Source organism: Drosophila simulans, chromosome 2L (assembly GCF_016746395.2).
Source record: "Drosophila simulans strain w501 chromosome 2L, Prin_Dsim_3.1, whole genome shotgun sequence".
NCBI lineage: Eukaryota > Metazoa > Arthropoda > Insecta > Diptera > Drosophilidae > Drosophila > Drosophila simulans.
Window position 1 is genome coordinate 5,530,506 of NC_052520.2, and position 27,974 is coordinate 5,558,479.

General features: G+C 42.9%; 2 protein-coding genes and 1 non-coding gene across 3 annotated transcripts; 2 read left to right on the forward strand and 1 right to left on the reverse strand.

Moving 5' to 3' along the window:
- Positions 1–172: 172 nt before the first annotated feature.
- On the forward strand, positions 173–4,948 carry LOC6731094 (glutamate receptor ionotropic, kainate 2). Its single transcript, XM_002078216.4, has 13 exons — positions 173–538; positions 592–738; positions 801–863; positions 1,310–1,519; positions 1,654–1,865; positions 1,935–2,093; positions 2,154–2,312; positions 2,450–2,730; positions 2,784–2,973; positions 3,040–3,401; positions 3,480–3,910; positions 3,964–4,223; positions 4,280–4,948. The coding sequence occupies exons 1-13, from the start codon at positions 457–459 to the stop codon at positions 4,463–4,465; spliced, it is 2,742 nt and encodes a 913-aa protein (XP_002078252.1). The 5' UTR covers positions 173–456; the 3' UTR covers positions 4,466–4,948.
- A 1,729-nt stretch (positions 4,949–6,677) lies between these two features.
- On the forward strand, positions 6,678–6,822 carry LOC120284263. The gene has a single exon (XR_005543496.1). It is a non-coding gene; the product is annotated as a U4 spliceosomal RNA (small nuclear RNA).
- Positions 6,823–21,047: 14,225 nt separating this feature from the next.
- Positions 21,048–22,583, reverse strand: LOC6731096. Its single transcript, XM_039297064.2, has 2 exons — positions 22,423–22,583; positions 21,048–22,366 (listed from the first exon to the last, which is right to left on the reverse strand). The coding sequence occupies exon 2, from the start codon at positions 22,346–22,348 to the stop codon at positions 21,185–21,187; it is 1,164 nt and encodes a 387-aa protein (XP_039152998.1). The 5' UTR covers positions 22,349–22,366; positions 22,423–22,583; the 3' UTR covers positions 21,048–21,184.
- Between the last annotated feature and the right edge of the window lie 5,391 nt (positions 22,584–27,974).

Here is a 27,974-nt window from a genome sequence, read left to right on the forward strand (position 1 = left end):
TTGTATGTATGAATGTATAGTTAGTTAGTAGTGAAATTATGTTCTATAAATTGTTTTGAAAGTGGCCTGCCTAATTTTAGAGCACATTTAGTTTTCATTCACTGGTTCATTTCCAGCTAATGGTCGTGTCTGCATGGTCTAGATAAAAGAGTATAGAGTATAGACGCTAGACGCTAGACTCTAGAGTCTAGACATGTGGTGGTTGCTCTTCTCGGCGAGCATGGAATCCACCCACAATGGCCGCTGTTCTCCATGACGTAGTAAGTCTCGCAGAGATCGCTCGTGCCGGAGGTTTAAAAAATATACATTTTTTGTGATTGTCAGTGCTCGTGGAGCGTTGCCCGGATCTGGCCGATTTCTGGCTGGGAATTATATCGTTGTGCGTTAAAAAATATATATTTTTTAGTGCGTTAAAAGTTGCTATACTTTTCTAGTGCTCTGTTTAAAGTTGTAGTAATGCACGGTCTACAGTTCCTGGTTCTTCTGGCACTAGCAATATCCAGTGGCGCCAATGAAGACACCTTAGTGGTCAAAATCGGTTGGTTGATAACTCAAGAGTATGTCCAAAATGTACAAACTGTTTTCGTTTAGGAGCCATTTTCTTCGACACGGAAATGAAGTTGGCCGATGCCTTTAGTGCGGCACTCGAGGAAGTGAATGCAGTAAATCCCGCTCTCAAACTGGAGGCAATCAAGCGCTATGTGACCGTCGACGACAGCATTGTCCTGCAGGATATTTGTGAGTACTGGCGGAAGTGCGGAAGTGGTGCACAATTAACCCTATAAATCTAACTGCTTTAGCTTGCGACTTGGTTGGAAGTGGGGTGGCCGCTATTTTCGGACCAAGTTCAAAGACAAACAGCGGTAAGTTTCATTTTCCTACGTATACCATACCCTCTCTGGGATATATTATTTTTAAAACGAATCATATGGTTCGGCGTCATAAAATAAATTGTCTAGCTGCATATACAAAATCCATTAAAGAGAACGTATAGAGAAAGAGAGCAGCGAGGAGATCTTCTAAAGGCTCGTCAACCTCGTTAATGATTCTTCAAAATACCCAAAACACACTCTCACACAATTCGGTCATAAAATTGGGCTGCCCAGCGTTGGATCCAAATATTTTTGCAGTAAATAAAGCGTCCGGTGGTTGGGGAACCATTTGGAGCAGAGCCAAGAAAAATGTTTGCGTTGTGCTCTTTGTGTTTTGATCGCCACTTTCGTTGTGCGTTCCGCTAGTTCCTCCGATCATTCTAAACAAAAATAAACACCACCACACTCGCTCTCCTTCTCCCCCCTATTCACCATAGATATCGTCGAGGTACTGTGCAATATGACGGGTATACCGCATCTGCAGTTCGATTGGCATCCCCAGCAGTCGAGCAGGGAGCGCATGAACCACCAACTCACGGTGAATGTGGCTCCAATGGAGCTCTTCCTGTCCGCCGCCTTCTCAGACATCTTGGCCAGCAAGACCTTCGACTGGAAGTCCTTTACCATAGCCTACGAGAGGAGTTCCCGTATGTATTGTTAGCTATCATGTTCTATAGTTTGTGAATATTTAATATTTAACTTTATTCTACATTTGCATTTAACTTTTAATTCCTTAGTAGCGTACTGTAAACCTTATCCTAACATATCCTTTCCCACAAAGACCTTATTCGCCTGCAGCACATCCTAGCATGGAAGCAGCTCCACAAAGCCGGGATCAAGATGCAGGAATTCGAACGAGGAGATGATTACAGGATTCTGTGGAAGCGCATCAACAACGCTCGTGAAAAGTTCGTCCTTCTGGACTGTCCGTCCGACATTTTGGTGGACGTAATTAATGCCTCGATTGGATATAATATGACTGGTTCATTTAATGTGAGTACTGAAAATCAGATTTATGTCTTAAAATCAAGTATTAATCTTTATTACTTTCCAAATCAACAGCATTTATTTCTAACCAACTTGGATACACATCTGAGTGGCATTGATGGATTCTACTCACGGGATTTCACCGTCGCCGTGGCAGCTGTCAGGATACGAACCTATGTGCCTCCGCCGGTTCACGATGAAATAGATGTGTTCGACAACAGTGTGGATACCAGGGTAAAATCAAAGAATACAACTCGGCAAATGCTGTGCTCATTTATTTGGTCCTTTGTATAGTTTTCCTCACTTGGATCCCAGCTCGTGTATGACTCCATCGTGCTGTTCTACAATGCTCTCTTGGAAATAAGTCAGCTTCCAGGATTCTACATACCTAACTTTAGCTGCGGACGTGGCTTCTGGCAGCCAGGACCGCGTCTGGTGGAGCAAATGAAGCAGGCAAGTTGTTTGTATGCATTTATACGGAAAGCTGGACAAACGGACATGTACTAAGGTCGAGTCCACTGTTAAAAAGTTCTCAAAAAGCAATTTGGCAAGGTCAATATGTACAAACTGTTTTGGATTTTCGTTTTCAGATAACCCCAAAGATGGTGAAACCTCCCTTTAAAACACAAAGACTGCAGATTAATGCTGATGGCCAGCGAGAAGATTTTAATCTTGAAGTTTACAACCCCATCATTGATCGCGTAACTCACATTTGGAACAAGGAGTTTCAACTAGTGGACTTTGAAAAACTGCGCGAGAACTCAACACAAGCCCTTAAGCAGAAGAGACTTCAGAACAAAGAGGATTTCTCCCAGAAACCCATCAGATACACAGTGGCCACTCGAGTGGGCAAACCGTACTTCAGCTGGCGGTGAGTTGGGAAACTATCTTATATCTTATCTTATTATTATTCATTATTATTAGCGAGGAGCCCGAAGGAGTCCACTACGAGGGCAATGAACGTTTCGAGGGCTATGCCGTGGATTTGATTTACATGTTGGCCCAAGAGTGCAAGTTCGATTTCAACTTTGAGCCAGTTAGGGATAACAAATATGGCAGTTACGATGCGAACACAGATGAATGGGATGGTATAATCAGGCAGTTGATTGATAATGTAAGATACTTTAAGATACTTTAAAATATTTATTTGCTTACCATAATCTCTTTCGTTTTATCATAGAATGCTCAAATTGGAATCTGTGACTTGACCATAACCCAAGCGCGTCGTTCGGTGGTGGACTTCACTGTACCCTTCATGCAGCTGGGCATAAGTATTCTCTCGTACAAGGAGCCTCCACCGAAGGCGGATATATATGCCTTCCTAAATCCGTACAATGCCGAGGTATGGCTATTCGTCATGATTGCGATGATGATCACGGCCTTTGCCCTGATCTTCACCGGTCGCATTGATCAATATGAGTGGGATCAGCCGGTGGAGAATGTGAATCGCGAAATGGAGCGGCAGAACATCTGGCACTTGAGCAACGCATTGTGGCTAGTGTTGGGCTCAATACTTAATCAAGGTTGCGATCTATTGCCCAGGCAAGTGGAAGATCTTCGACTTCTAGCTTATACTAACTAGTAGGATTTGCATTAATCCGAGTGTACCTTTCATTTTAGGGGCCTTCCCATGCGTTTGCTGACCGCCTTCTGGTGGATCTTTGCCCTGCTAATCTCGCAGACATACATAGCCAAGTTGGCCGCCTTTATAACCTCGTCGAAGATTGCTGGCGATATTGGATCCCTGCACGATTTGGTGGACCAAAACAAGGTGCAATTTGGCACCATTCGTGGCGGCGCCACTTCGGTGTACTTCTCCGAATCGAACGACACCGACAACCGGATGGCGTGGAACAAGATGTTGTCCTTCAAGCCGGATGCCTTCACCAAGAACAACGAGGAGGGCGTGGATCGGGTGAAGCTGAGCAAGGGTACCTACGCCTTCCTAATGGAGACCACCAATCTGCAGTATTACGTGCAGCGCAACTGCGAGCTAACCCAGATCGGTGAAAGTTTTGGCGAGAAGCACTATGGCATTGCAGTGCCGCTGAGTAAGTTACTCCGTTTAATGAGCGTTCTCATCTAGTTTTCCTTTACCAAACAGACGCCGACTTTCGTTCCAATCTCAGCGTGGGAATCCTCAGGCTTAGCGAGAGGGGCGAGCTCTTCAAGCTGCGGAACAAGTGGTTCAACAGCAATGAGAGCACCTGCGACTCGAATGTCCCGACCATCGATGATGGCCAGTTCGACATGGATTCGGTGGGTGGACTGTTCGTGGTGCTGATCGTCGGCGTGGTCGTTGCAGTCGTGATCGGTGTCGCCGAGTTTTTGTGGCACGTGCAGCGCATTTCGGTGAAGGAGAAGGTGAGATGCCCCACTTCCTGGTTGGCCACTTGCTTTTATATTCAAATCCATTTCAGATTCCACCCATGCTGGCACTGAAGGCGGAGTTTTACTTTGTGATTCGATTCTGGTTGACCAGGAAACCGCTGCACACCTATCGCCAAAGTCGAGATTCAACTTCGACGGGTTACTCATCGCTGGAGCAGATTACAAGTGCTTCCAGTGCGAAAAAGAAAAAAAAGTCCAGGAGAATCGAAAAGTAGGGGAGTGAAAAGGCTTGCAAACATTCAGTGAAATATAATTAAGATTAGGATAAGGATATTTTACAATCGATCCTTTGGAAGCTCTACATACGACACTTGTTAATTTCATAGAATTAAGGGATAGTAAGGTAATAAAACAAATAATAAATAAACATTGAACTACAAAGATGGCATTTTCTAACAATAGTAACTAAACTAAATGGATTAACTTAGTTTGGCAATCAAAAGTTTCAGTTGTACAAATTAAAGGGCCAAAAACAACGCTTTAAAACTTCATTTTATTTGCAATGTTAATTTAATTAAATTTAAAAATAGGCAACAGTAAGTGATAACACTTACCATATGCGCATGTACACATTTACATATTTTTTTATCTAAAACAATTTGTTTAACTTGATTTGCGAGAAACATGACAAGAACACAAATCGCCTTGTATATGTATGCAAAATGCATGCTGGTCCATAAATACCAATTAATATTTAACCCGCAATAAAAAATACACAGACAATAAAACAGTTTGTGGTTTTTTTTAGAAACGTTTTTCCAAGCTCCAAAAAAAGTGAGAATTGTGGCATAAATAACAATATCACAAATAGTACAATGTGGTTTGAGCATTCGCAGCAGCGTAAACAATTCGACCAACGAAATCAAATAAAGGAAGAGAAGTCGAACACACATTTATTCAAATCAAATGAAATCAAATCAAATGAAAGCGAGCAGAAAACCCTGTCAAAAAAGTCCTTAGACCGATGGGCGAAAATCTAGTGGAAAGGACTCCGGAAAACTAAACAGAGGTCGACCCACATTTAACCCTAGTCCCCCCTTAACCATTCAACATCCATTCACACGCACTCTTTGCCACTTGCCACAATGTTTTTGTGTGTGTGTGTGTGTGGCTTCTGTTCCGTTGTCCTTTTTTTGTTGCTTTTATTGGTATGTCATGTTTATGTTGGCAAGTTGTTTTTGTTTGCCGGGTAATCGAGTCAATTGTTTCCGGTTTGTCGATGAGGCAATCGAGTGAGTCTGCTTTTTACGGCGTCTTTTTCGCACCCCCCCTTTTATTTTTGGTAAAAAAGGAGCTTTTGTTGGCCATGTTGAAGTTGTTGCTCGCCGTGTATACAGCGGCAACATCCGTTTAGCGATTTGTTGCCGGAGGGGGCGTTGCTGACAAGGGTTAATAAGCTGGTTGGCCTGTCACTTTCGCCAGAAGCCGAGAAAGTGGTGCGTTAACTGATTCGCAGGCAGTTCATGCCATAAGCCCCATTTAATGAGGGGCTTTCTGCTCTTTTCACAGATTCAAATTTTTAGAGCACGTACGTGGATTTGAATCTATCACACAATAGTTTATAAACGGCTTAAACAACTTAAAGCCTACGTAGAAAATACATACATATATATTCAGTGAGCGTAGGAAGGCATAAAATTCGTTTAAGCTCGCACTTATTTACATTCCCGTGACCCAATTGCACCCCACAAATTTGGGCATCTTATGTTGGCATGCTTGGCGTCAACTGCCAGGACATAATTAACCCTTATTTGTACATTTTATGGGCGCCACCATAAAAGAGCCATTTAAATTACAAAGCGCAATGCTTGTCCATTTCGCGGGGCCAGCGAAGTCCTTTGTTAATCGTCGGCTTTCAGTTTCGTCCTGGCCAATGGTTGGCGAAACTCGAAGGACACGGCCATCGCCGTTGGAATGCTGATGTGCTGAGTGGCTCTGAACTTTAAGGCGCAATCGGTTGATGTCTGCCTTAAAGCCGCTTACAATTTGGGCGGCTTGCGGCCAAGCGGCTTAACTCGCATAATCCAAGTATCTGAGCCGGGCGCAGGCAAACACTTGACCCTTTCACTGCAACTGCCACTTTCATTCTATTCGTTTTTATGTTGGTACCCGTACCCTGGGGACTCCGAGTTGCGGACTCGATGCGGGCAATGCTCGTCATCGAACGGAGCAAAGCGCCTTCGAAGGTCATAAAAATGCAATAGCTGGGAAGACCAGTTCCAGTTCACTGTGACCTGGAGCAAATCCTTGGAAATTGGCAACTGAATTGTAGGGGTTGACAGATTGGCAACTGGATTTGGGAGGTGGCAGTCTGGTCAAACGGGTTGTCTTGTCTTTTGGCGGATGCCCTAAACTAAATATAATTCTCAAACGCTTTTAGCAGACTCTGCATAGAGAAGCTTCGCATTTGCATTTAGAGGCATCACCAACCTTGTGCAGTGGCAACATCGCAAGCAATGAAGTTCCAACTGAGCTGCGATTATTGCTAGTTGAAAACTAAAACCAATATCTCGCCCAGCGTAAGGATCTACGATCTTTAAGCTAAGGCAATTTTTTTAGGCCCCAAGTGGGCTGACTTAAGAATACATTTTACATTCCCCTTCCTCACAAAGGAAAAGAAAGAGCGATCTAGTCAACTATCAGATACCTATTACCTGGCAAGGAAAGGAAAAGATTGTAGTGATTCACACCCAGGTGCAAAGGGTCCATTGCTGGTAAATTTTCCAATTTACCTCTCCCAATTAAAGTTCAATATAGCCGCATGTAAGCCCATTTACGGAGTAATATTAGTCCAATAAAAATGCAGCTAATAGCCAAAAATCGAAAAACAGTAAACAACACTGTCACTTAATTTAATCACATTTATAAAAACCACTAATTGACTTTTGAACGTTAATGCCAGAGCACCATTGAAAATTCCAGAGCACAAACACACCAACTCGGATGACGATGCGGCCATTCTTCATGCAATGGAATCGAAATAATGGTTGGACCTGGTTTTGGGGACAGCAAAATGTTGCCGGGCAGTAATTGCTATTTCTGTGATATGCATACAAAATATTGTGCACAGGACTCTGATATTCGTCGTACTCCGCGCGGCCCCTCGTCGGTATTTGGGCTAATTAAATTATTATTTCCCGCAAAATTGCGGTTCGCGAGAAGAATGCATAAATAAATTTAAATTATGAGCCCATCGTTTTCAAAATATTGCTGGCACACTTAACAACGCGAGCGAATGCTGTAGTCGAGTGATTTGACTAACAGATACCCTGTTGCACTTTTACAAGATCCTTATCTCAGATAGTTTTTTCCTTTATGCGAGTATTCAGTACTTTCTTTCTTGTTTTCGATTCGCGAATAAGCAATATGTGAATAGTTCTCATTCATCTTTGGTTACAAATCCGTCAATTTGTTTTAATTAGTGTCTATCCGGTTTATGAATGGCAAACAAATCGTGCTTTGGCTTCGGCCGCTAATTGCCACTGGAAAAATTGTATGACATAAAAAGCTTGGCTGAATGAAAAGTTTGCCAAACAGCAGTTGACATAAATTCGCCCATAAAAGAGGTATCAAGCGGGTTCGATGAAAAAGTAAGCATTTTGTAGGCATTTCAATACTCTTCAACTTATTTATAATATATTTTATTATATTGCACACAAGCCTATTTGGTAAAAATAAGTTTGTAAAATATATATTTATGTTTATTTACAGTAAACAGAGTATGGTACAACACTGTACACTCAACATATTCATCAGTTTGATTAAATGAATACTTGTTGAGTTACTGCTGGCATACAATTTTTAGTAGCGCATCCATGTCATTTCATATATTCGACCAGTGACACTTCATATTTTTGCCGACTTTTCGTTTCGTTTATTTTTCACACGCTATCAGTTTTCAATGAATTTTCATTTATAAAACAAGTCCTTCTGCCTTCCACTTTTCACTCCTCTCCCCACTCACTTCACCTTTCATCTCTTTTGTTTTTCTTTTCCGCTCTTTTTCCATTGAGCCGAAGACACACACTCAAAAAGCGTGAGTCGCACAATGGGACTCGTTGCGAAATATTTAGTTTTAAAATATTATGAAGTTTTTGTAAAATTTACAAAATATGTGGAATTATAGATGTTTTTGAGTTGATGATTACGAATTTAAATATATATATTAAATATATTGATATATCTATTTTCATCTAAAGTCCATTATGATCCCACTGTGCGATAGTAGTTAATCATGACTTTATTGCGAAGTGTGGGCGGAATGGCTTGTATGGAAATATTTACAAATATCTGGTCGTGTGTGTGTGTGTGTGTTAACATGCAGTATGGCGAAGTGCCCCATCATCCAACCCCCATTCCCCCTGCCCATCTCCATTCACTGCGATTGCCAATCAATGTTTGCGCAAAAATATTTGCCTCTCCTTTTTTCCACACTCTTAGCTTTCATGCCCGGTGCATGTGTACTCTTTGTTTGTGTTTTCGATAAATCTGTCTAGGCTTGAAATACATGCCATGACGCTCAATTGCAGTGGATTAAATTATTAAAAAATCGCCTGGCACGCAAACGGGTAAAAAAAAAATCGAAATCCGAAAATATACCCATGGAGGAGAGCATGGGTACAGGACCTGGGTTAATTGGAGCGGGTGTGCTCCTTAATTTGATTAACATTTAAATTGGCTGCGAGTTACTACTGTGGTGCGGCTGGCCATGAATAATTACAATCATCACTTGCGGCCAAGTGTATAGGACTCTCTCTCGCCTGTCAATTTTCATCTCGGCTCCAATCAAACTTGCAACTACGAAATGCGGCCGAAAAAGTGTCGAGTTGGGCCAAGAAATCGCTTAGGGCCAAGAATCCCTGCGGCGAACAGGGGCACACGAATAACAACAACATTTTTTCCTGCACGCCATTTTCATATTAAACAAGTTTGAATTTATTTCCTGCCCGGCCAGTCCTCTCTCCTCACCCCTATTGCCAAACGTTTTTATTGTTTCTCCTGAGCGACAGGTGGAAAAGTTCTCAGAGCCTTAGCTACTCAAAAGAAGTACGATGGGTACAAGACAACTTTGGCCATTTAATTAAACATAAATCAGCCATAGGCGGCAAATCCTCTGCAACGCTGATTGCTTTATAAACTGCTGGAGAAAGGCGATAAATTAACTGAGTTTAAACTCTTAATTAATTCAAACTAGCTAGCACATCTCTTAAAATGGACAACTTGTTTATTTTTCATTACGGCTGTAGTTGCTAAAATCGCAATTCGGGCGCTTAAACAAGCCAAGGCTTATTTCAATATATCAGGTTTTATAAATAACTGAGAATATTGTTGTTAATAGATTGCGGATTGAATCAATCTATTCAAATGCTTCTATCTGTTACTTACTTTTTAAGCAGTGTAATTAACTTCCAAGTGTGTTCGCTTTGTCCGGCAGTCTTGACTTTTATACGGACGGACAGAAGGACATGACCAGATCGACTCGGATATGGATAATGATCAAGAATATATATGTACATTTATTTTATATTGTATACTAACTATACATTCATTGGGAATTGGTTAAAGAATATATATATATCCTATTAGCTCTATGATTTTCTTAAAGAAAACATAATGTTTTGAGTGTAAAGCTTTCTTCTTCTTGTTCCATTTAGTTGAAATCAATACTACTCGCATGTTGTTCCTCAAGGAAATTCCATTTCATTTTTGTATGAAACTTTTTCGGCCCAAGTATTTTCCCTCACATTTTCTTTGTCCAAGCTGCCATTGCAGGACTGCTTTTAAGCCTTTAAGGGAGCACAAAAAAAAAAACAGAAGCATTTTCCACCAGCTACACATTCTTATGCCAACATAGAGACTCATGTGTGTTTTCAACCCGTTGTCTCTTAGCATTTTTAAAATCAAAAAGCGACACAACGTCAAAACAATTTGTCGTCATTTAGAAGTCGACATTTAAATAAGAAAATGCAAATGCGAGGACGATGGCCACGACAACGGCGAAGGAGTCGCGACGTGGGGGCCTTCCGCCAAATGTATGCAATAATATTTTTTATGCGCTCGAAGCAAGACGCATACGTTTCGTTTGTATAAAATTAAGTCTCGGCTCGGCCGGGGAACACACAATCCCGTTCCGCTACTGGTCGAGAGCGGCGGGCGCAGCTGTAAATATAAAGTGTCACGGAAGCCACCATCGCACCAATTCGCACACATACATGGTCGCAGGCAGAGAACTGCAAGGGTGGCATTTTTAGCCACTCGACTCACACCCAACAATTTTGTGTGCGGGTGCTACCCGCCACGCACATCGCGGGTGCTTACAAACACACAGTATACGTCTGCACATGCAGACAAGACACCCCGTTGTGCGCGCACCCGAATCAATACGGTGCCATGCGTCGCGGGTGCCGATCATACTCGGCACCCATAACGGAGGGTAGAGAAGACAAACAGTCAGAAAAAGACAAATGCCTAAAAAGGGATGAGTGACAAAAACACTTGTGGGTTTACCGTTAAACACATGGGTGTTTCCAAAAATACTCGGGTGTTTCGAAAAATACTCGGGTAATAGTCTCTATCAGTCTATCTACTCTTGTAGATATTCGAGTCACAGACGAGATGCGTAACTCCATACGTTTTACACTCCATACGTTTACACACTATTCTTTCGGCGTGGCTCTAGACTTTGTCGAATACTTTGTAAAATATGCCCTTCATCTTATTATTATAATTATATATATTATATTATATTTTATTATATTATATATTATAAATATATATATATATATGTAATTTAATTATTATATATATATATATATATATATATATATATATATATATTATATTATATATTATTATATATTATACATATTATTAACGTTTTTATTATTTAAATGTAAATTATAGTAAAAATAATAGTAATAGTAATAATGCTAATAGCCGAATCTATGTACATAATGTCACGAAATTCATTTCAAAAATGAATTTATGTAAGAATATTCGTCATTAGAGTATTCAGCTAGCGACTTGTGAAAAATTAGTAAGGCAATGATTCGAAACGGGTGGCACCCGACATGAGCACGAAATTTTTCTTGGGTATTCCCTTTTACCCTTCATTTCTTATACCCGTCGCGCTTCCACCCATACAAATTTTAGGCGTACAAAAAATGACCTGCGGCCGATCGTTGACTGTGCGTCCACTCACCCATACGGCTCTTGCGCAGCAGGCCTCGGGTGGTTTTTTTACTCGTAACAAAAACACAACGTTGGTAAAACACCCGAATATTTTCTGTTGCCGCAAGTAGGGTGTCAAAAAAGACGGGGTGCCTAGAGACCGAGTGTTTATCGGGTGGACGTAGAGTGCCAGTGGCGGGCTGCAGTTCTCTGGTCGCAGGCCGACTGGCACTCACACTTGGCTTTTGCAAAAACGTGTCTATTACAATTCAATTTGACAATAGGTGCACACAAAAGCCAACCCAAGCCGCAAGCCAACCATCCAGCCATCCAACCGCACTAAGCCACCGTTCAGAGTACCATCGCACTCACACACACTCACTAACACACACACACAGGGGGCCCACAAAGGCGCGGAAAGCCGAAAAGTAGACTATAAAAAGCGGCAGTACGAATGACTGTGTATCCTTACCCAAAGAAGTCCGTTGAAAATGCAAAAATTATGGGTAATAACTATAACTATCTTAGAGAAAGTATTTTAAAAGAATTGGAAGAACTGTGTAGCATCAGTTAAGCCCTTATTTCTTATAAATAGGTCGTATTAATGCCTTTAATACCTTTTTAAGAAGTGATACTAAAACCTCTGTTGTATTATTTGCAGCAGTTTGAAGAAGAAAATATCTACCTATTCAAAAGATCACATTCGTCTTGTTGATCCTCAACTCTTTCTTATAAAGAAAAGTCATGTTTTTCCAAATTCGACATGCATCGTCAATAGAGTATCCAGTATTCGGCTTGAGCATCGCCTGGCTTCATTGCCATTCATGTTTGTTTATTTGTATTTTGCCCATGTGTTTTTACTGCAGCGGAAACGTCAAGTAATTTTTTTCAGCTCTACGTAGTTAGTTGATGAAAAAGCCTAGGAAAAAAAAGCGAGAAGGACGGCAGGCGGAGCAGCACAAAAATCCGAGCGACGCAGGTGGCAGTGGTGGCATTGGTGGCAATGGTGGCGGTGGCCACAACAATGCTGACAATATGGAACGTTGGGGAACTCGACTTCGCCTAGTCCCTGGGGCGATATTTGCACGTTTCCGGTATAAATACATAACGGTCGAGATTTGTTTATGCGAAATGAAGCGCGCAAAAGACAATTCGTATAAATGTTGGTGAAACGAGTGTCCCCGACCACGCCCCAAATGTTTGCTGTGAATGTGGGTCGGTGGGGCCCAGTTCAGTTCAGTTCAGTTCCCTGGTGCGTGACTTTGGCGGAAATAAAATTTGTCAGCTTTGTGGGAGTGTCATGACTTTAAATCAAGTTACACATTCTGAATAATGTTGTACAGCTTGTGGGAGCTTTCCTTCTGCGGTCCCAACAGGTTGCGAATTTGATCATTATGTAATGGAATCCATTATTAAGCGGATTTCTCCATCAATTCCATTCCCACAATGACTCAGCCGGACGGCCACCTGGCCATCAATCAATAGATAGATGATCAAATTACTAATCGCCAGGATGCGATGGCCATCTTCATAATTTGCTGCGACCCGAGTGGGGAAGTTATCAAGTAAATAAATCATATGCGAAAAGTTTTTCACTTAGACAATATTTTAAGGCAGCAAATTTGTGCGCTGCCATTCATGCAAGTATTATGATGGCCATAAGTCTGAGCCAACTTCCCAACCGAAAAGAAAAGCACACTGGTTCGATATTACTTTGTATGGGTATGCTATAAAATGTTTATTTATTTTTGTAACAGAAAATCATTATAGTATTTACTTTACGACAAAAGTATAACTATTATAGGGTTTTTCATCATTACAAATCCTAGAAGCATCACAGAGAAAACAAAAATTACGCTTTTTTCATGTTATGATCAGAACTAACATTCCTCTTGCTTTTTTTTTTTTAATTTTGGGAAAAAATTTTTTTGAAAAAATTTCCATTTTTTGTAAGGGGTTACATCATGATTTTTTGCTAAAATTTGCAAAAATTTTACATTTTGAAGTGTAAATGCCATCCGAAGGGGAATTTTCTACTGAGTTCAACGGTATATGTCATTCCATGTTTGAACTAATATTTTTTATTTTATTGATATGAGAAAAAAACTCATTATTTGGACTAAAAAATCAGTATGAAAATGGTTGTCATTAAAAACAGTGTGTGTAATTTGGGTATCAAAAATTTGAGACCTTTTAAATATGTTTAGATTTTTTTAACCTTTTCGAGCGAGTTTTAGGCTATTTCGTGACAATGTGCTGGCTTGCATTTCCTTTCCACCAGCCAAAAACTTTATCCAAGGCAAATAGCCGTAGGCTGCAACTTGTAAACTTATTTTCACACACGAATCCGCACACACTCATGCACACTTACACGCTCTTATAGATGAATGTATCTTTTATCCCATTTGATTCTTAGCCCGAAATGTGAGAGCCCTGTGTTTGGGGGCGGTGGAAATCCGATGGAAAATAGAATATTCAGCAATGGCTCCACCGCTTCCACTGCTCCCGATGATGATGAATGGCTTGCGTGTGTTAGTTTCACGTGAACATGTGAAAAAATTCACATCAATTTGTAAGCAACCCACACGGACGACATGCGCCCGCGCTTCAGATTTTCACTACTTTGGCCCAGCTTTTTTGTTTAACCAAATCGCTGACTTTAAGAAACCGAAACCAGTCGGAGCGGAAAGCGAGCCAGAATCAGACAGGTCACGTATTATTATGGCCACAAAGCTTTGTCGTCCTGCCAGAATTTGATTCGTTTACCAACTTATAGGCAGTGTTGGTAAAGGTACTCTGCCCGGCCACCAAGGTACTCAGTAAAGTACCCAAAAATAGTAAATAGTAAATGAATAATAACTGTTATATCCTATAAAACGTCATATTTCAGATATGTGTAAAAAATCCCTCGATAAAACAATACAAGTTTAGAGGACTTGAAAAAGTACCTTGACAATGCCACCTGGACACAGTGCTCCACTGCTTATAGGCGTGAGTGCATTTGACCCGGTTGCCCAGCCCATTTGACTCCTGGCCCAAGTCCTTGTTTGGGTGTTGACAACGTCCGTCAGGTCGGGTGATGATGGTGTATGCCGATAACGTGAGTCCTGGCACTCTCCACCAGCCAGACCCACTAATTTTTTACGGCTCTGGCTGGGAGCTCCTTTGCTGATGGTCTCCCCCCTGCATTTGCTGGCCAAATGTCAAATTGTTTTTAGAGCTCTTCCCGAGTTCCTGTTTTTTGTGTCAGCAGCCAGCCACTTTTTATTGTTATCGTGTTTCCAGTTTTTCCGCACCATGCCCTGTAATCTGTCCTGGCTCGGCACTGCCTGCTCCTGGACGCGCCTGGGATTACAATCGCTGCTCCTGGAGGTCGATGGGGCACGACGGCTGCTTGTGTGTGTGGAACCACAACATGCTCAAAGCAACTTGAATCGCTGCCCCCGGTCTCGATTGTCATGGGGGGGAATCTGAAGGACCACACACCGGCACCACTGCTATTTGGAATCTCAATTGTCAGAGCTTGTGGTCGGTTCGAGTACTGGTATCTGATTGGAAGCATCTTGAGGCACTGATGAAGGGCTTGAAGGAATGGAAACTGTTGACCTGGCCGACAATTAAAGCTCTTCGATTATTATCAGGACTTTAAGTTTGGATGGAATATTTATTTAGAGATTTAGTTGTGTCAAACAATCGAATATAATTGATTTCTCAATTAAACTTAAAAGAAAACATGATTTTTAAACATCTATGATTAAAATGTAAAGTACTTGGATATGTTCAACTTAAATGTTACATATTAGCCTTAAGCATGTGCAATGAAATAAACTTTTTAGGACTATTGTTAATGCTAATTTAACCATAAGTCGCTTAATCAGCACAAAAGCTTACACAAGCCAATCTGGCGACTTAAATTATGCAATGGTCCGTCATTCAATCAAATATTAATCAGGCAAATCTTCTTTTGTCGCCTCCTTGCCCAGGCCGAAACTTTATTTTCAATTTACCACCAATTCCATTGGGTCGTAAGGTCATCAAAATATTTACGTTTGCGCCTGACCAGCATGCAAAATGACAAATTACGAAATTGCTAATTAAGACTCCTGGTGGTCCGTTCTGCCCAAAATCATGGCAAGACATTACGATATTAATAATTTCCATATACCGGCGCACACAATAAATCTTACGTATAGTTTGGGCTTTGAGAAAGCCATATCCCCGCCATATCCTTCAACTGAACCCCCTTCTCAACCCCCTCTGCCTCAACCAGGAGCCGCTTAAGTTCATGTCATTTGTCATATTTGAATTTTACACTTCCTTCCGGTCGTCGTCTCTCTCTTGGAATTGCAATTTGCCAGCGTCGTACGCAGAGCTGCCCCACCCTGCGCTTACAATCGGGGCATAATCACTGCACTCCCCCCGAAAGCCGCACCCATTATAATTAACCAAGTTGCTTAGGCCGCCCGTCATCGTCCTCGGCCGTCAGGGGCATGATAAATGTCCTCAATTGCAGATCCTGCCTATCTGCGGCATGAATCTCCTACGCAGTTGCAACTGCAACTGCAACTGCAGTTGCATGCAGGATGGCCTGAGTGTCCACGAAGTTTATGTAAATGCCGTCGACTTTGCCCCGATGACGTCGTCCTGATTCCTGCTTGCTGCCTACTTTAGATAAATTCCTGTGATTATTGTTGCTCGATTGCACGTGTGTGGGTGCGTGTGCTTGTGGGTGTGTGTGGCAGTTGCTGCAGCTGTGTGCGTGTGCTGGGGATTTGGCAAATTGATTTGAGATTTACTATTAAGATGATTTCCATGCATTTTGCATGCTGTTGCCCAAATTATTTTCATATTAATTATAGATTTTGTAATGAATACGAAACTAATTAATGCCCCCGAATTCAATGACAAGAAGGCATGGCATTTGGCGCAAGCATATTCCAATTTAAAGTATAAATTACGTAATAAGCACAAAGAGCTTAATAATACTTTATATACACGCTGTTTCACAACGCACGGATCGCATAAAAAATGTAACATTTTAGTTCGTGGAAAGAATCCTTTCAAAAGCAGCCTGGCATCGCTTTCAGCAATCTTTTCCTTTTGTTTCCATGAATAAGAAACCCAATCACGTGAAAAGTGATCCAAGTCGTGCTGAATGCAAACAATTGGCAAACACACTTGGTGGCAATTCTCGAAACTCTGTTTTCACTTACAGATGGTTTAATTGTTAGGCAACTTTAATCAAAATAAATGACCAAGTTTTCTCAATGCTGCCATGTCTTTTGTCTCACAGTTCAATTGATGGAAGGGTTCGGTTTGGCAAGTGTTCATGTGTGTTGCATTCGGTTTGATTTCGAGCTCACTTTACACACTTTGATTTCAATTACAAAGTTGCTCGAGTGGAACTCTAATATGAAATTGCTCGGGGGAAAATTCCAGCTGCAAGTTTTATGCAAGCTGCATGGGCAAATTGCATTAGCCCCTCCCCCGCCGCTTACCCCACTCACAGGAAACCCAGTGGAAAACCTTGACTCAAGGATCAAGCCACAAGTTGCATGTTAGCAGCGCGTAAATTTTTCTGTTTATTGCCCAGACAGACAACCGAATGGGAAAGTTTCATGTGCGGACAACAGTTGGGTTGGGTTGAGTAAAGATTTTTTTTATTTATTTTCCACTTGCATTGTGCGGCGGAAGTGTTTAAAATTGTAAAGCCCGGACACGCCTCACCCACTTCAATGGAGATATAGCCAGATGCAAATGATAGGCCTAATGGCCTGCAAGCTACAACTTTAATATAGCTATTGCTATTGCCATTGCTGGCAAATGGCTTTAAACACCAGCACTCGATGGAAACATGGCCGAGTTCAGACACGAGTTCATCAATATTGGCATGTAAACGAAGTGTACCACTGCACACACACACACCCATGCACCCGGAAAAACTAACTCTCGAGGGCCTCATCAAAGCCAAGCGCTCTCGGGGATTACGCCTTTGGTTTGAAAACTTACCACAGACAAGAGGCATAAAGCACATTATCCAGACACCAAACGGAGGCAGCAGGTTGCTTCTCTCTGCAACTTGGATGACTACCAACCAACTGGCACTGGAGGACTTCCCGCAGTTCCCAGCCACTTCTGCCTCGACCACATAAAGTGTCATTAGCTCGAGTGGCGAGGCGACTGCCTTGGTGGACCAGGAGCAGGATTCGGCTGGCGGTACATTTGGCAGATTACAAACCAACAGCAGACAGTTAAGCAAATAAATGCTTCAGCATAAAAATATGAAATTATTAGCTTCTTTAACGGCCGGCAATATGAAGCGGTAAAAAAGAAACAAAATCGTAAGACCCTTTACAAATGCTATGGGAAAACTTAAATTCGACTGTGCCAAAAAGCAGTCGGGGGTCTAGACTATCAGATACCCAGTAGCCAGATTAAGGGAGCAAACCGATTGTTAAGCTGATAACTTTTTTATACATACCCTTTCTCAAAATTTGGAGTAGTGCCGCAATAGTTTGGAGATTCTTTCATAAATGCTGATTAAGTTGCATTTTGCAGCGACTGTTTTATTTATGTTGCTGATGCTGCTCTACCCTTGATGTTTATCTGTTTGAACAAAAAGTTGCCATTGCATTGGCTTTGTGGTCGGATTTTAATATGGGCACTAAGTAGCTATCAGAACGTCGCCGGACCATTCAAAATGAAGTGGCGAACTTGTTTATCATTGTTGTTATGGCCCGCCCGGCTACTCTGTGTTTATCTGCGTCGGGTTTTCCTTTTGGCCCAAGTTTCTTCGATGCGAGTAGTTGAGTTTTTCGAGTGTCTGCTCTTCGACAATGTTGAATGGTATTTTCTTTTAATTAAAAAGCAAATTTCGACCGTCTCTGTCATTAGGCTGATTGAAAAGCGTAGATATAAGGCAGCTCTCTCTTGGCCAGCCGAATGGCACAGGACTCCAAGCCAAGTAAGCAATTTTCGCCAACAGTAAATAACAAATAACTGCATACCGTGTCGATTTTTAAGAGCTTCTTTTGAAATGCTTCGAGTGGCAAAACAAAAAAAAGAAGCGGAAAGCAAACTGAAACTCGAACGGTTAGTTGAAGGCGCTCGGGGTCGCGGCCTCTGCCCGATCTCAAATAGGCACTTGAGCCACGGAACCTGGAAAATAACCAGCCGCATAATGACCACGGTTCGTTCCGTTCCGCCGTCCGGAGTCCGGAATACGGGGTCAGCGGTCAGGGGTCAGGGGTCAGAGCATCTGCTCTGCAAGTGTGCGCCGCCTAATGACTTTGAAACGTATGCGGCAAAGTCAAAAGCATGCACTTTGCGAGTATTACATGGAGGCTAATAATACAGGTGAGCATAATAGCGAGCTGCAACGCAATATGAATGCTAAATATGTGCGGTGGGAAAATCGAATCGAAGATTTTGCCTATTTGCGTGTGAGTCATGCAGTTTCAGTTGCATTGGCTTAAAGTGGATAGATTCATTTGTTTAAATGATTAAATTTGTAATAGTCCGTTAACTAAATACATTTTTAAAATTATAACATGCCCACGAGTAACACGACCTTTTGACTTTTTCACCACACCTCTTCTGTTAACTGAAACGAGGATATTTCGACCAGCAAAAAATCCCTTTCAACCAAGAGAAATTTGCTCTATTCAGTGTGCAAGTGTGTGTAAAAGAGCGCTCATTCATTATACAAGTAAACGGACACATAATTATTATTATATTAGTACAAATTATGTTAAGCAATTTGTTATTCGATTTTTTATTATTTGTCTGTTCTATATACAATTTTTGATTATTCTGAAAACATTTTATAAATTTCAATTTGTGTTACAAATTCCACTTAAAGTTGATGCAACTTCTTGAATTTTTTTGCAATAAAAAATGTTTCTCTATATATATAATCATTTCATTCAGTGAGCCTGCAGTTTGGAAGAGTGACTAATCTTTTTTACCAGATTTCCTGTCCATCAATTCGCTAACAATGCGTTTAGACAACGTGTTGCCGTGGCACCCACAACGATAATTATTGCTTGGGATGTAAAAGGGGGAGCAGCAGGAGGAGGTGGATGAGAAGCTGGAGGAGGAGCTGGAGCTTTCGGTTCCAATGGGAGCCAATATGTTTGCTTGTTTTTCGACGGCAACACGCGCGACGATGACGTCGGAGTGCAGCCTGCCTGGGAGCCGGAAAATTCGGGAAATTCAACCGGCTAACCAGCAGAAAACAAGCTGGCAAATAAAAACCGCACCAAAACACGGAGGAGCGCCAAAAGAGCCCGGAGCCCAGGAGCTCCAAAGCTACGGTGGGCGGAAGTGGGCAAAGGTGGATGGATGGGTACAGGGAAAGCCCGTGGAAAGCTGGAGTGGCGAGCAGCCTGCATGGGTTCGAATTCAATATGGCGGCACAGAGGAAGTGCCACAGACGCAGTGGCATGTGCATCTGTGCATCTGTGCGTGCCAGTGGGCTCTCTCATTGAACCAACAGCTTGTGGCGTCAATTTGCGGACATTATTGTTTCACGACTGCCAACTGGGTAACGACCAGCGAGGCCTAAGCAAATCCGCCCGAAAACTCACCGCAATCATGGGATAACAGCTTTCCGTTCGGGCATCTCTGGCTATTGTTTTTCGATGCAGCTGCATTAAAAACAAATGCAGCAGCAGCAGCAGCAGCAGGTCAGCAGGTGGCTATCTAATTTTTGATTATTCGCGTGATTTGTGCGAAAAAATTAATTGAGGCCTGCGGTTTTGTTTTCTTGTGCGGCATTATTGCTGCTTTTGCACCCATTATTCATTTTGTGTGCGCTCGAAGTCGAGAAATTCGATTGGGAATCGAAATAATTTGGCATAATGAATGCGCTTCGTTACCGGCATTTTCCATTATCCTAATATTTGAAATAGGAGCAAAGCACCACAAAAATTTACTCGTTTGCTATTGAGACAAAAAGTGCCTCTCATGTGCTCACATTGTTGTGAGTGTATATTTATTTGGATTTATATTTGATTGAAATAGATTATAATCCTTAATGAAACCCACGTGTTATGTAAAATTTGACCGTTTCCTAGAAAATTTCAATCTTTAGCAAAGCGATGTGAGTAATGGATATCTAATAGTCGATGTAACTATATCTACCTCTTGCTTTTACTAAGAAAATTTCACATAAATTGTTGCATTGTAAAACATACAAATGCATAAATGAGATCATTTTAACACCTTGTGACTGAATATAGACATATTATTGCCTAGACGGTCAAATTGGATATTTTGATTTATAGCATTTGCTAATGATGTTGATAGCATGTGTACCATCGGAGGCATGCAACATCTCCTTTTGTGGGGTCAGCTTAATGCAGCTCATTAATGGACTACCGACTCTCCTTGTAGGATTGTGCAGAGGCAAACTGAATGCTTTTGACCCGCTTGATGCTTTGATTCCCCACTAATGAGGAAGGGGTTATTAACTGCTAAAAGCTAGTAAACTGATAATCATTTAGGTACAAACTGTTCTACAGATTCACTTATGGAAAACTACCAGATTTACAATTATCTAAGACATATGAATAAATTATGAATAGTTATCTCTTCAATCCAGTTATTAAACTAAATCAAAAAGCATTTCTTTTCTGGTATTTAATAGTGCTAAATAAATAAATATGGTTACACTTGTTAAAACTTTGGTTTCACAGGGCGAGCTAACTCTCACCTATTAGGCAGCCACTTCTCCACCTCCGACGATTTCAAATCCGACCAGCTTAATTCACCCACTGCTTGGGGTTTATAAAGATGTCGGAAACGGTGCCGCGCAACGACTTCATTCCCTGGCTGGAGGGGACAGGCTTGGGCCTCTGGGCCACGTTGCTCATCCACCGACTGAAGGCCTCTTCCGCCTGCGAGCGGCGGGCGGCCTGCTCCTCCTGGCGCCGCCGCTCGGCATTCCGCTGCTCGAGGCGACGCTGTTCGAGCAGCCTCAACTTGTGCAACTCCCACTCCTGCAGGTGATGTTGCACAGACGCCATGTTCTTCTGCGGCGGCAGCTGGGCAGGACGGTCGGGCTTGGTGGGCTTGGCGGTACTGGTGGTCTGCTGCGCCTTCCGCTGACACCACTGCTCGTACTTCTCCTTGGCGAGCCGCTGCCTCAGCTCCGCTCGCTGCCGCTGCGCCTCCTTCTCGGCCTGCTGCGCCTGCAACTTGTACTGGCACTGGCGTTGCTTGGCGGACAGCCAGTTCTCGTAGGCCTCGCCGGCGGACCGCCGGATGTGGAGCGGTTCGATGCGGCGGGTGTAGGTAAGTGGCGGCGATCCTACGCTCGATCCCAGGCGCAGCGAAGGCAGGCTGTGGCTCAGTGGCAACTGGAGCGGGCCCAGCATGCTGTCGTCCTGGGACATGGCCTCCTCCCAGCTGCACATCGAGGTCGTCGAGTCCTTGTCGCTGGAACTGACGCTGCGCAAAGAGGGGCAGGATCGGTCGCTGCAGCTACTCCGGTCCGTGCTGGTGCTACTGCTGGGACTGCCCAGATGCAGGCAGACCGTCTCCGACTCCGTCTGCAGCTCGATATCCTCTCCCAGTTCACCGACGTGGGGCCCCTCAATTGTCTTGGTCGACTTCAGGGTGCCCAGGGACAAATCCGAGCAGCAGCGCAGAGTGGAGGTCTCCGTCTCGCCCAATGAGTTGACTTCACTGGACGACTCGGAGCTGCCCACGTAGCGCACTGTGCTGGGGCTACCCATAGAGCGCACTATGCTGTCCTTGTCACAGGTCTTGATGAAGGTCCTGGAACCCTTTCTTCGCGGGAGCAGCACACTCGCCCCCATCTCTCTGGCCTGGCCAGCTGAATCCTGCCGGCTAGGATGGGTCATGCAGAACACTTCATGGTCGATAAGGGTTCCCTGACTGTTGACTTTGCCCAGAAATGCCATTTTGCAGTGCTCTTCGTTCTAAGGGTTGCTCTTCTGAGTCCAGATAGTTGTGTTTATGGAGCAGGTGCACCTACCTTCTTGTGTAGCCAATATACAACTTCAATACGTCGTCAGGGACGATTTATGGAACACCTTGCTGGCTTCAGAACCGATAAACTTTGAAGTCTATGAAAAGTGTTTAAGTTTGTGTGTTGGAATAGCGAACAATAAACTTTTTCGTTTCTTGACATAAAACTCAAATGAGATGAATAGTCTTGGATCCATTTACCCTTTTCGATTGCTAGAAAAGATTTGTTTAAATATGAATGAATACGACATACCCTCGATTGCATGGGTATGTCCTTCATATCCTTGCACCACCCTTATCGACTGCTGGCCACCTTTCTCAACTCCGGACAATGTAATGAAATGGTTGTCTACCGCACGCTTTGCGCTGCATAACATTTAGGTTTCAATTTCTATTAATATGCAATTTAGCTCTTTTTTCCTATTATAATTCTACGTCTGTGGCACACAGCTCCCCCACTCAAGCCCGGGTCCACGGATTGCCGATCGGGCCGCGCACAACTTGATTGCAGCAGCTGAAGTTGCCGCGAACGGTTGTTGCTCTTACATTCTAATCGAAATTTTTATTGTTCACAGTCACGAAAGTGCGCGGCTCTGGAGCGATGACGACAACACGGCGTCGTCTGCGGTGGTGCAGTGGCTCACCGTCTCTCCGGCTCCACGAGCCGGGCGGAGGTGGTGCAGTGGTGCAGCTGTGGCGGCGGGGTAATGTCAGTTATTTGACAGCGCCGACAGTCGAGTACGCTGCCGTGGCAGACATGCCACACTGCTACATCACATCGACTGCTCGGAGCCAGAGGCGGATCTTGACGGGGATCAAGGGGGCTCAAGGCGTCCTATTTCATATATCAGCCAAAAAACTAGCTGCCCCCAAAAAAGTATATGCTGCCACTGCCACTGGTGCACAGGTACGATTTCTAGTCGCGATGTTTAAAAGCTAAGCCAAAAATGTGCCACTTTGGCATAAAAATTGCCGTGCAGGCCCTTTCACCACGCCCCCGTCAGCCTATGACCACATCCGAAAAACAAAAGCGGAAAAGTGGAAAATCAGAAGCAGCAGACGTCGTTGGGAATGCAAGCGGCATTATTTTATAATTTACAAACAAGTCGCACGAATACAGCGACATTTGCAACAGGATTTGCCTTTATCGACAGCCAACGCAGATGGCGGTCCTCGAAACACGAATTTCCATTAGCGGTAGATGTACTATATTTCACAAAACTTTCATTGATAGAAATCGAAATCGGTACCCTGAGGTACATTTACTCGAAACGCATAATTTTGTAAGAAATTTTTGGAACGTTAATGGAAAGATTGTACAATCTCATTGATTACACGGTGTGCTAGGGAAGTAGTGAACTTAAAAGGGCTCTACTAACACATACCTGTCACTCATCAAATAAATTTCAATACGAAGCTGAGTAAATTCTTAACTTAAAGTGAAGAAATATTTTGTTTTATTGTGTTCCCACATGATTTGTATTATTGCCCTAAATTTAAACGAACCCCTTTGGCCACAAACGGTGGATCGGTCTATGGCCAACTTTTCTTGCTCGGTGCTTTCACTTTCAGGCCGCCAGTCGTGCAATTAATAGGAAAACCCCATTAATGTCCGCCTTACCCCTTTGCAAGCCAGACAAGAAGTCAGTCAAGGAGGCAGTGAGTTTAGCCTGGAATATGACTTATTTAAGTCGGAGCCGCGTGTTAATAACTTTGCAAGCCTCGCCAGGCATGCAAACTTCGCCCATGTGAGTGTCCTTCGTGGGATTTTCGCCTCCTTGCCGGCTCTTCTGCGTGTGGCAGGTAGATTAAAGTGACAGACAGGGCTACGCAGGCAAAATAACAAAAGGTGGTTAAGTCGTTGTAAGTGTTTAAGTCGACAAGGGGTCGGCCGCCCAAGGACGTGGCTCGATGCGTGTTTATAGCGCTGTGAAATGAACAACATTTTGCAAGGTGATTTACCAGTTATTAGATTTTTCAACCCAAAGTGGCTAGGCTGGCTTACTGCCTACCATTTCCTTGGGGAATACTGCTGCTCCTCCTTACCTTTTTATAATCCTGCAAAGTTTTTATTTGATTGCGACAAATATTCGCATCTCATGTCGCAAAAGGACACAGCCGAGCAGAATGTCAAAGGCATTTGAGCAAAACAATTGCTGGGCCAAAAGTTTTTGCTCACAACTTTTGAACTATGCCTGATTAAATAAAAGCCCGAAAAGAAGTTCAGCTTAGTTGTGCTGCTGGGTAAGATAGTCATATTGCATAAGTAAATATGCAAAATTGTTATTTGAGAAGTGTTTATGCCATCTAGCGCATTGCTGTGGACTTTACATCTCACTCAACGCCTAGAACTTGGAACCATAAGTCAAACTTCCGGATTTCCATACCCTTTTCACAGGGTATTTCCGGTTAGACAGCAACTTTAACTTTAATGTGCTTCTTTGAGTAGATGCTTACAATATGCGAAGATTTGGTCGAGATTTCCAGAGAAGAACGACTCTTTTGCAAGTCCAAATATTTGATTGAATTAAAACGTGCCGCTTGGCCGTGCATTTAAAACTTTGTTTGTCGGCTTTTAATAAATTTACGTAATTTCCAGAGAGAGAGCGCTGGTCTGAAGTAAGCCACACAACTTTGCAGAGCAACTTTGGCACATTTCTTAATTAGCTTTATGAGTTGCGAAGCACCTGGCGAAATTCCCATGCGTGCGGTCAGTCAGGTGGCCAGCCTAGTCCCAGAACTTTGCTCGGCTGAGAAAATATTATGCAAAAATGATATTAAAACTTTGCGTATGATGCCCCCCATTGTCCCAACTTTGTATTGCGACCAGTGCGGCGTGTGAGGAATACCACTTGACTGGAAGGAAGGTGATGGAATGTGATGCTATCAATGGCAGTGGCAACAATGGCCAATTTGTAGAGAGGTCCTTGAGCCGCATAAATTATACCTTGCCCCCTAATTGGGCCAGTCTTCGGAGGAAAATGACGACGACAACGCCAAACGGCGACACTTGAAATCAAAATTCACGACGTGGGTGGGGAAAATCGCTGGGAAATGTCAGTCCGCTGTCCATAGTCCTTCGACATTGGGCGTAAAGCGAAAGGCAGCAAGGCGTAACATGCGATAAAATTGAGTTGGAGACGTGTCTCAAATCTAAAATTAACAAACTGCCCCAGTCAGTCAGCCCAGTCACCGAGTCAGCGAGTCACCGAGTTAGCCGGATCCGTCCTTTCCCGGCCAAATGTCCTGCGACACAGCCCAGCCTGCATGTAAATGAGTTTTTAATGATGTCCACGTTCGCCATCGTCCACCGTGTGCGTTCAAATCCACTCCGCTCCGTCCCTCGATTTTCCGCTCTACTCCCTAGCCGGAGTTCCTCTTTCGAGTGTCATAGTTTGCCTAATTGCTGACATAATTTTGCCGGTTTTTTGCCTCTGCCCTTTAATAGTTTTTTCTTTTTTTCCACCATTCAGCAGCTATTGGTTTCATGTAAATGCGAGCCTGATTAGCGACAGTCATGAATTTCAATTTGCTCCTTAATTAATTGTTGATTTAAAATTCTTGCGTGCCAATGGAACTGTCCAACCTGGACGCATATAATCTTGGCTCTTCAGCTCAAGGGTTTTTCTTCAATTCAAAGGGGGTAATTACTCGATAGGATTACAATAGTGTCAGGACATTCGAAAGTATTGATCGTTGGAAATACACATACATAGAGCTGTCATTGAACAGCGCGACCATTTTTGCATAAGAAAAGCTCAATCTTTCATGGCCTTTCACCAAGATAAAGCGGAATAAAAAGGGCCAGTCCATAGATAAACTCGCGTTTCAGTGGCAGAAAAAAAAGATATATTGCCAGGTGTTTAGTGGTAAAAACAATGAACAATGAACAGCCACCCCCACCAGCCTAACAACTGCGCCAAGGTGGACTCCACGCTGTGCCCATAAATAATGCATTGGAAAAAGGGGAGTCAGGTCCGTCCGACCATTGAATGCTCCACAAAGGCAGGTGCAAAGTAAAGGAAAGCTGGAGGAGGTCAGCGGATCCGTCGATGCCGAGTTTTATGCTCACACAATGGACCAGAAATTTATCAAACTGATGTCGTGCGATCAATAACGTGGGCGGCTGGAGAGGATTGCCTCGAATGGAGGGATTATGAGTGAGTGATGTCTGAGGATGTTCAACATGGGTCTGGAAGCCACTAAATGTGGAATAGGTAGGCAGTAGGAGCAAAACAAATGTATCCAATTGTAAATATGAAACAATCGAGTTCTAAAACACACTACTGCTTATATTATGTTAGTATCATGCGATCCAAATATGCATTTATGTTAATTACTTTTTCAGAATGATTGAAAGATTCTTTATTAACTGTCACTTTAATGTTGTTGATTCCAAATCAACACTCACATACCAAGCTTAGCTTTAAGGATATCTGTCTAGATTTTCTCTGAGTGGCAGTGAGTGGCCATTGGTGGACATGGGGTCTTGTTGTGGTCCGGGGGGCGGTTGCTCAATCTGGCCATTACCCTGGTCAGATGGGTATCAAGCCGAAATGCACACTACAATAATATCAAAGCGAAAGTGCGTAAACAATGCAAGCAACCTGGAAACGACTTGACTCTAAGCTCTACCCTTGACTCGGCGACCAAGTTGCATGCAACAGCAACAAAGGCAGCAACAACATGGTCATCATGGGCATGATGAAAACAAACAGCAACAAAAACAACGAGCTTAACAACAAAAGCAGCACAAGCAGCACAAACTAGTTAGTGCAAACAACATTGATGACGAATAACATGCTTCAATACCTTCCAAATTTAATCCTGCCAATGCTCAATATTCGGGACTTCACCCCCTCGCCAACCAACACCGTTTCCCCATCATTTCCCAGTATCTCGGACAAACAACCGAACATGCATGAGTAGGCATCGACCTGGCCAACTGCACACTGTCAAAAAAAAAAACGTTGTTATAGGATTTGAATTGCGAGGAATAATCACAAGATATTTCAAATCTGTATATGGATGTATCTTAAGAGCTTCAGGATTTACATATTTGAGGGATTTTGAGATATCTTTCGAGTTTGGCAGTTTACATAGTGACGAAGCGCACCGCGCGAATATGTTAATGACTTTCATATTAACTTTTAAAAGCAAACCATCATATATTATAAATAATTTATGTTTCTAAACTTAAACTTAAGAAAAATAACTTGCTAATAGAACTTAATCAAATTATCTTTTAAGTGTAATCTAAGGGAATATGCATCCTTTCCACTGATTTATATATTTTTAGCTTCAACTTCGAACTCATTGAAATCGGGGCATATGTTCCACGATGGGTCGATGGAGACTTAACTTACTTGTGTCATTACTTCAATCACAGTGCACTTTGCCTGCCTGTGTGTGCGGAGTCATGCGTGTGTGTGAACTGGAAACCAAACCAACGTTGACCTCATCAAAAGGATTTCCAACGTCTTTTTGGTCTTTTTGTTTGCCCGGACCGGCTGGCCTTTGACTTTGCTGCAGGGGAAGCTTGGAGCCAGCCGAGTGCTG

Bases quoted from the DNA above. Each gene is read 5' to 3' on its own strand.
- LOC6731094 (XM_002078216.4), top strand. From the start codon at position 457: ATGCACGGTCTACAGTTCCTGGTTCTTCTGGCACTAGCAATATCCAGT. The intron at 864-1,309 runs GTAAGTTTCATT...TATTCACCATAG, and splicing joins AAGTTCAAAGACAAACAGCG to ATATCGTCGAGGTACTGTGC. The intron at 3,911-3,963 runs GTAAGTTACTCC...TTTACCAAACAG, and splicing joins TGGCATTGCAGTGCCGCTGA to ACGCCGACTTTCGTTCCAAT.
- LOC6731096 (XM_039297064.2), bottom strand. From the start codon at position 22,348: ATGGCATTTCTGGGCAAAGTCAACAGTCAGGGAACCCTTATCGACCAT.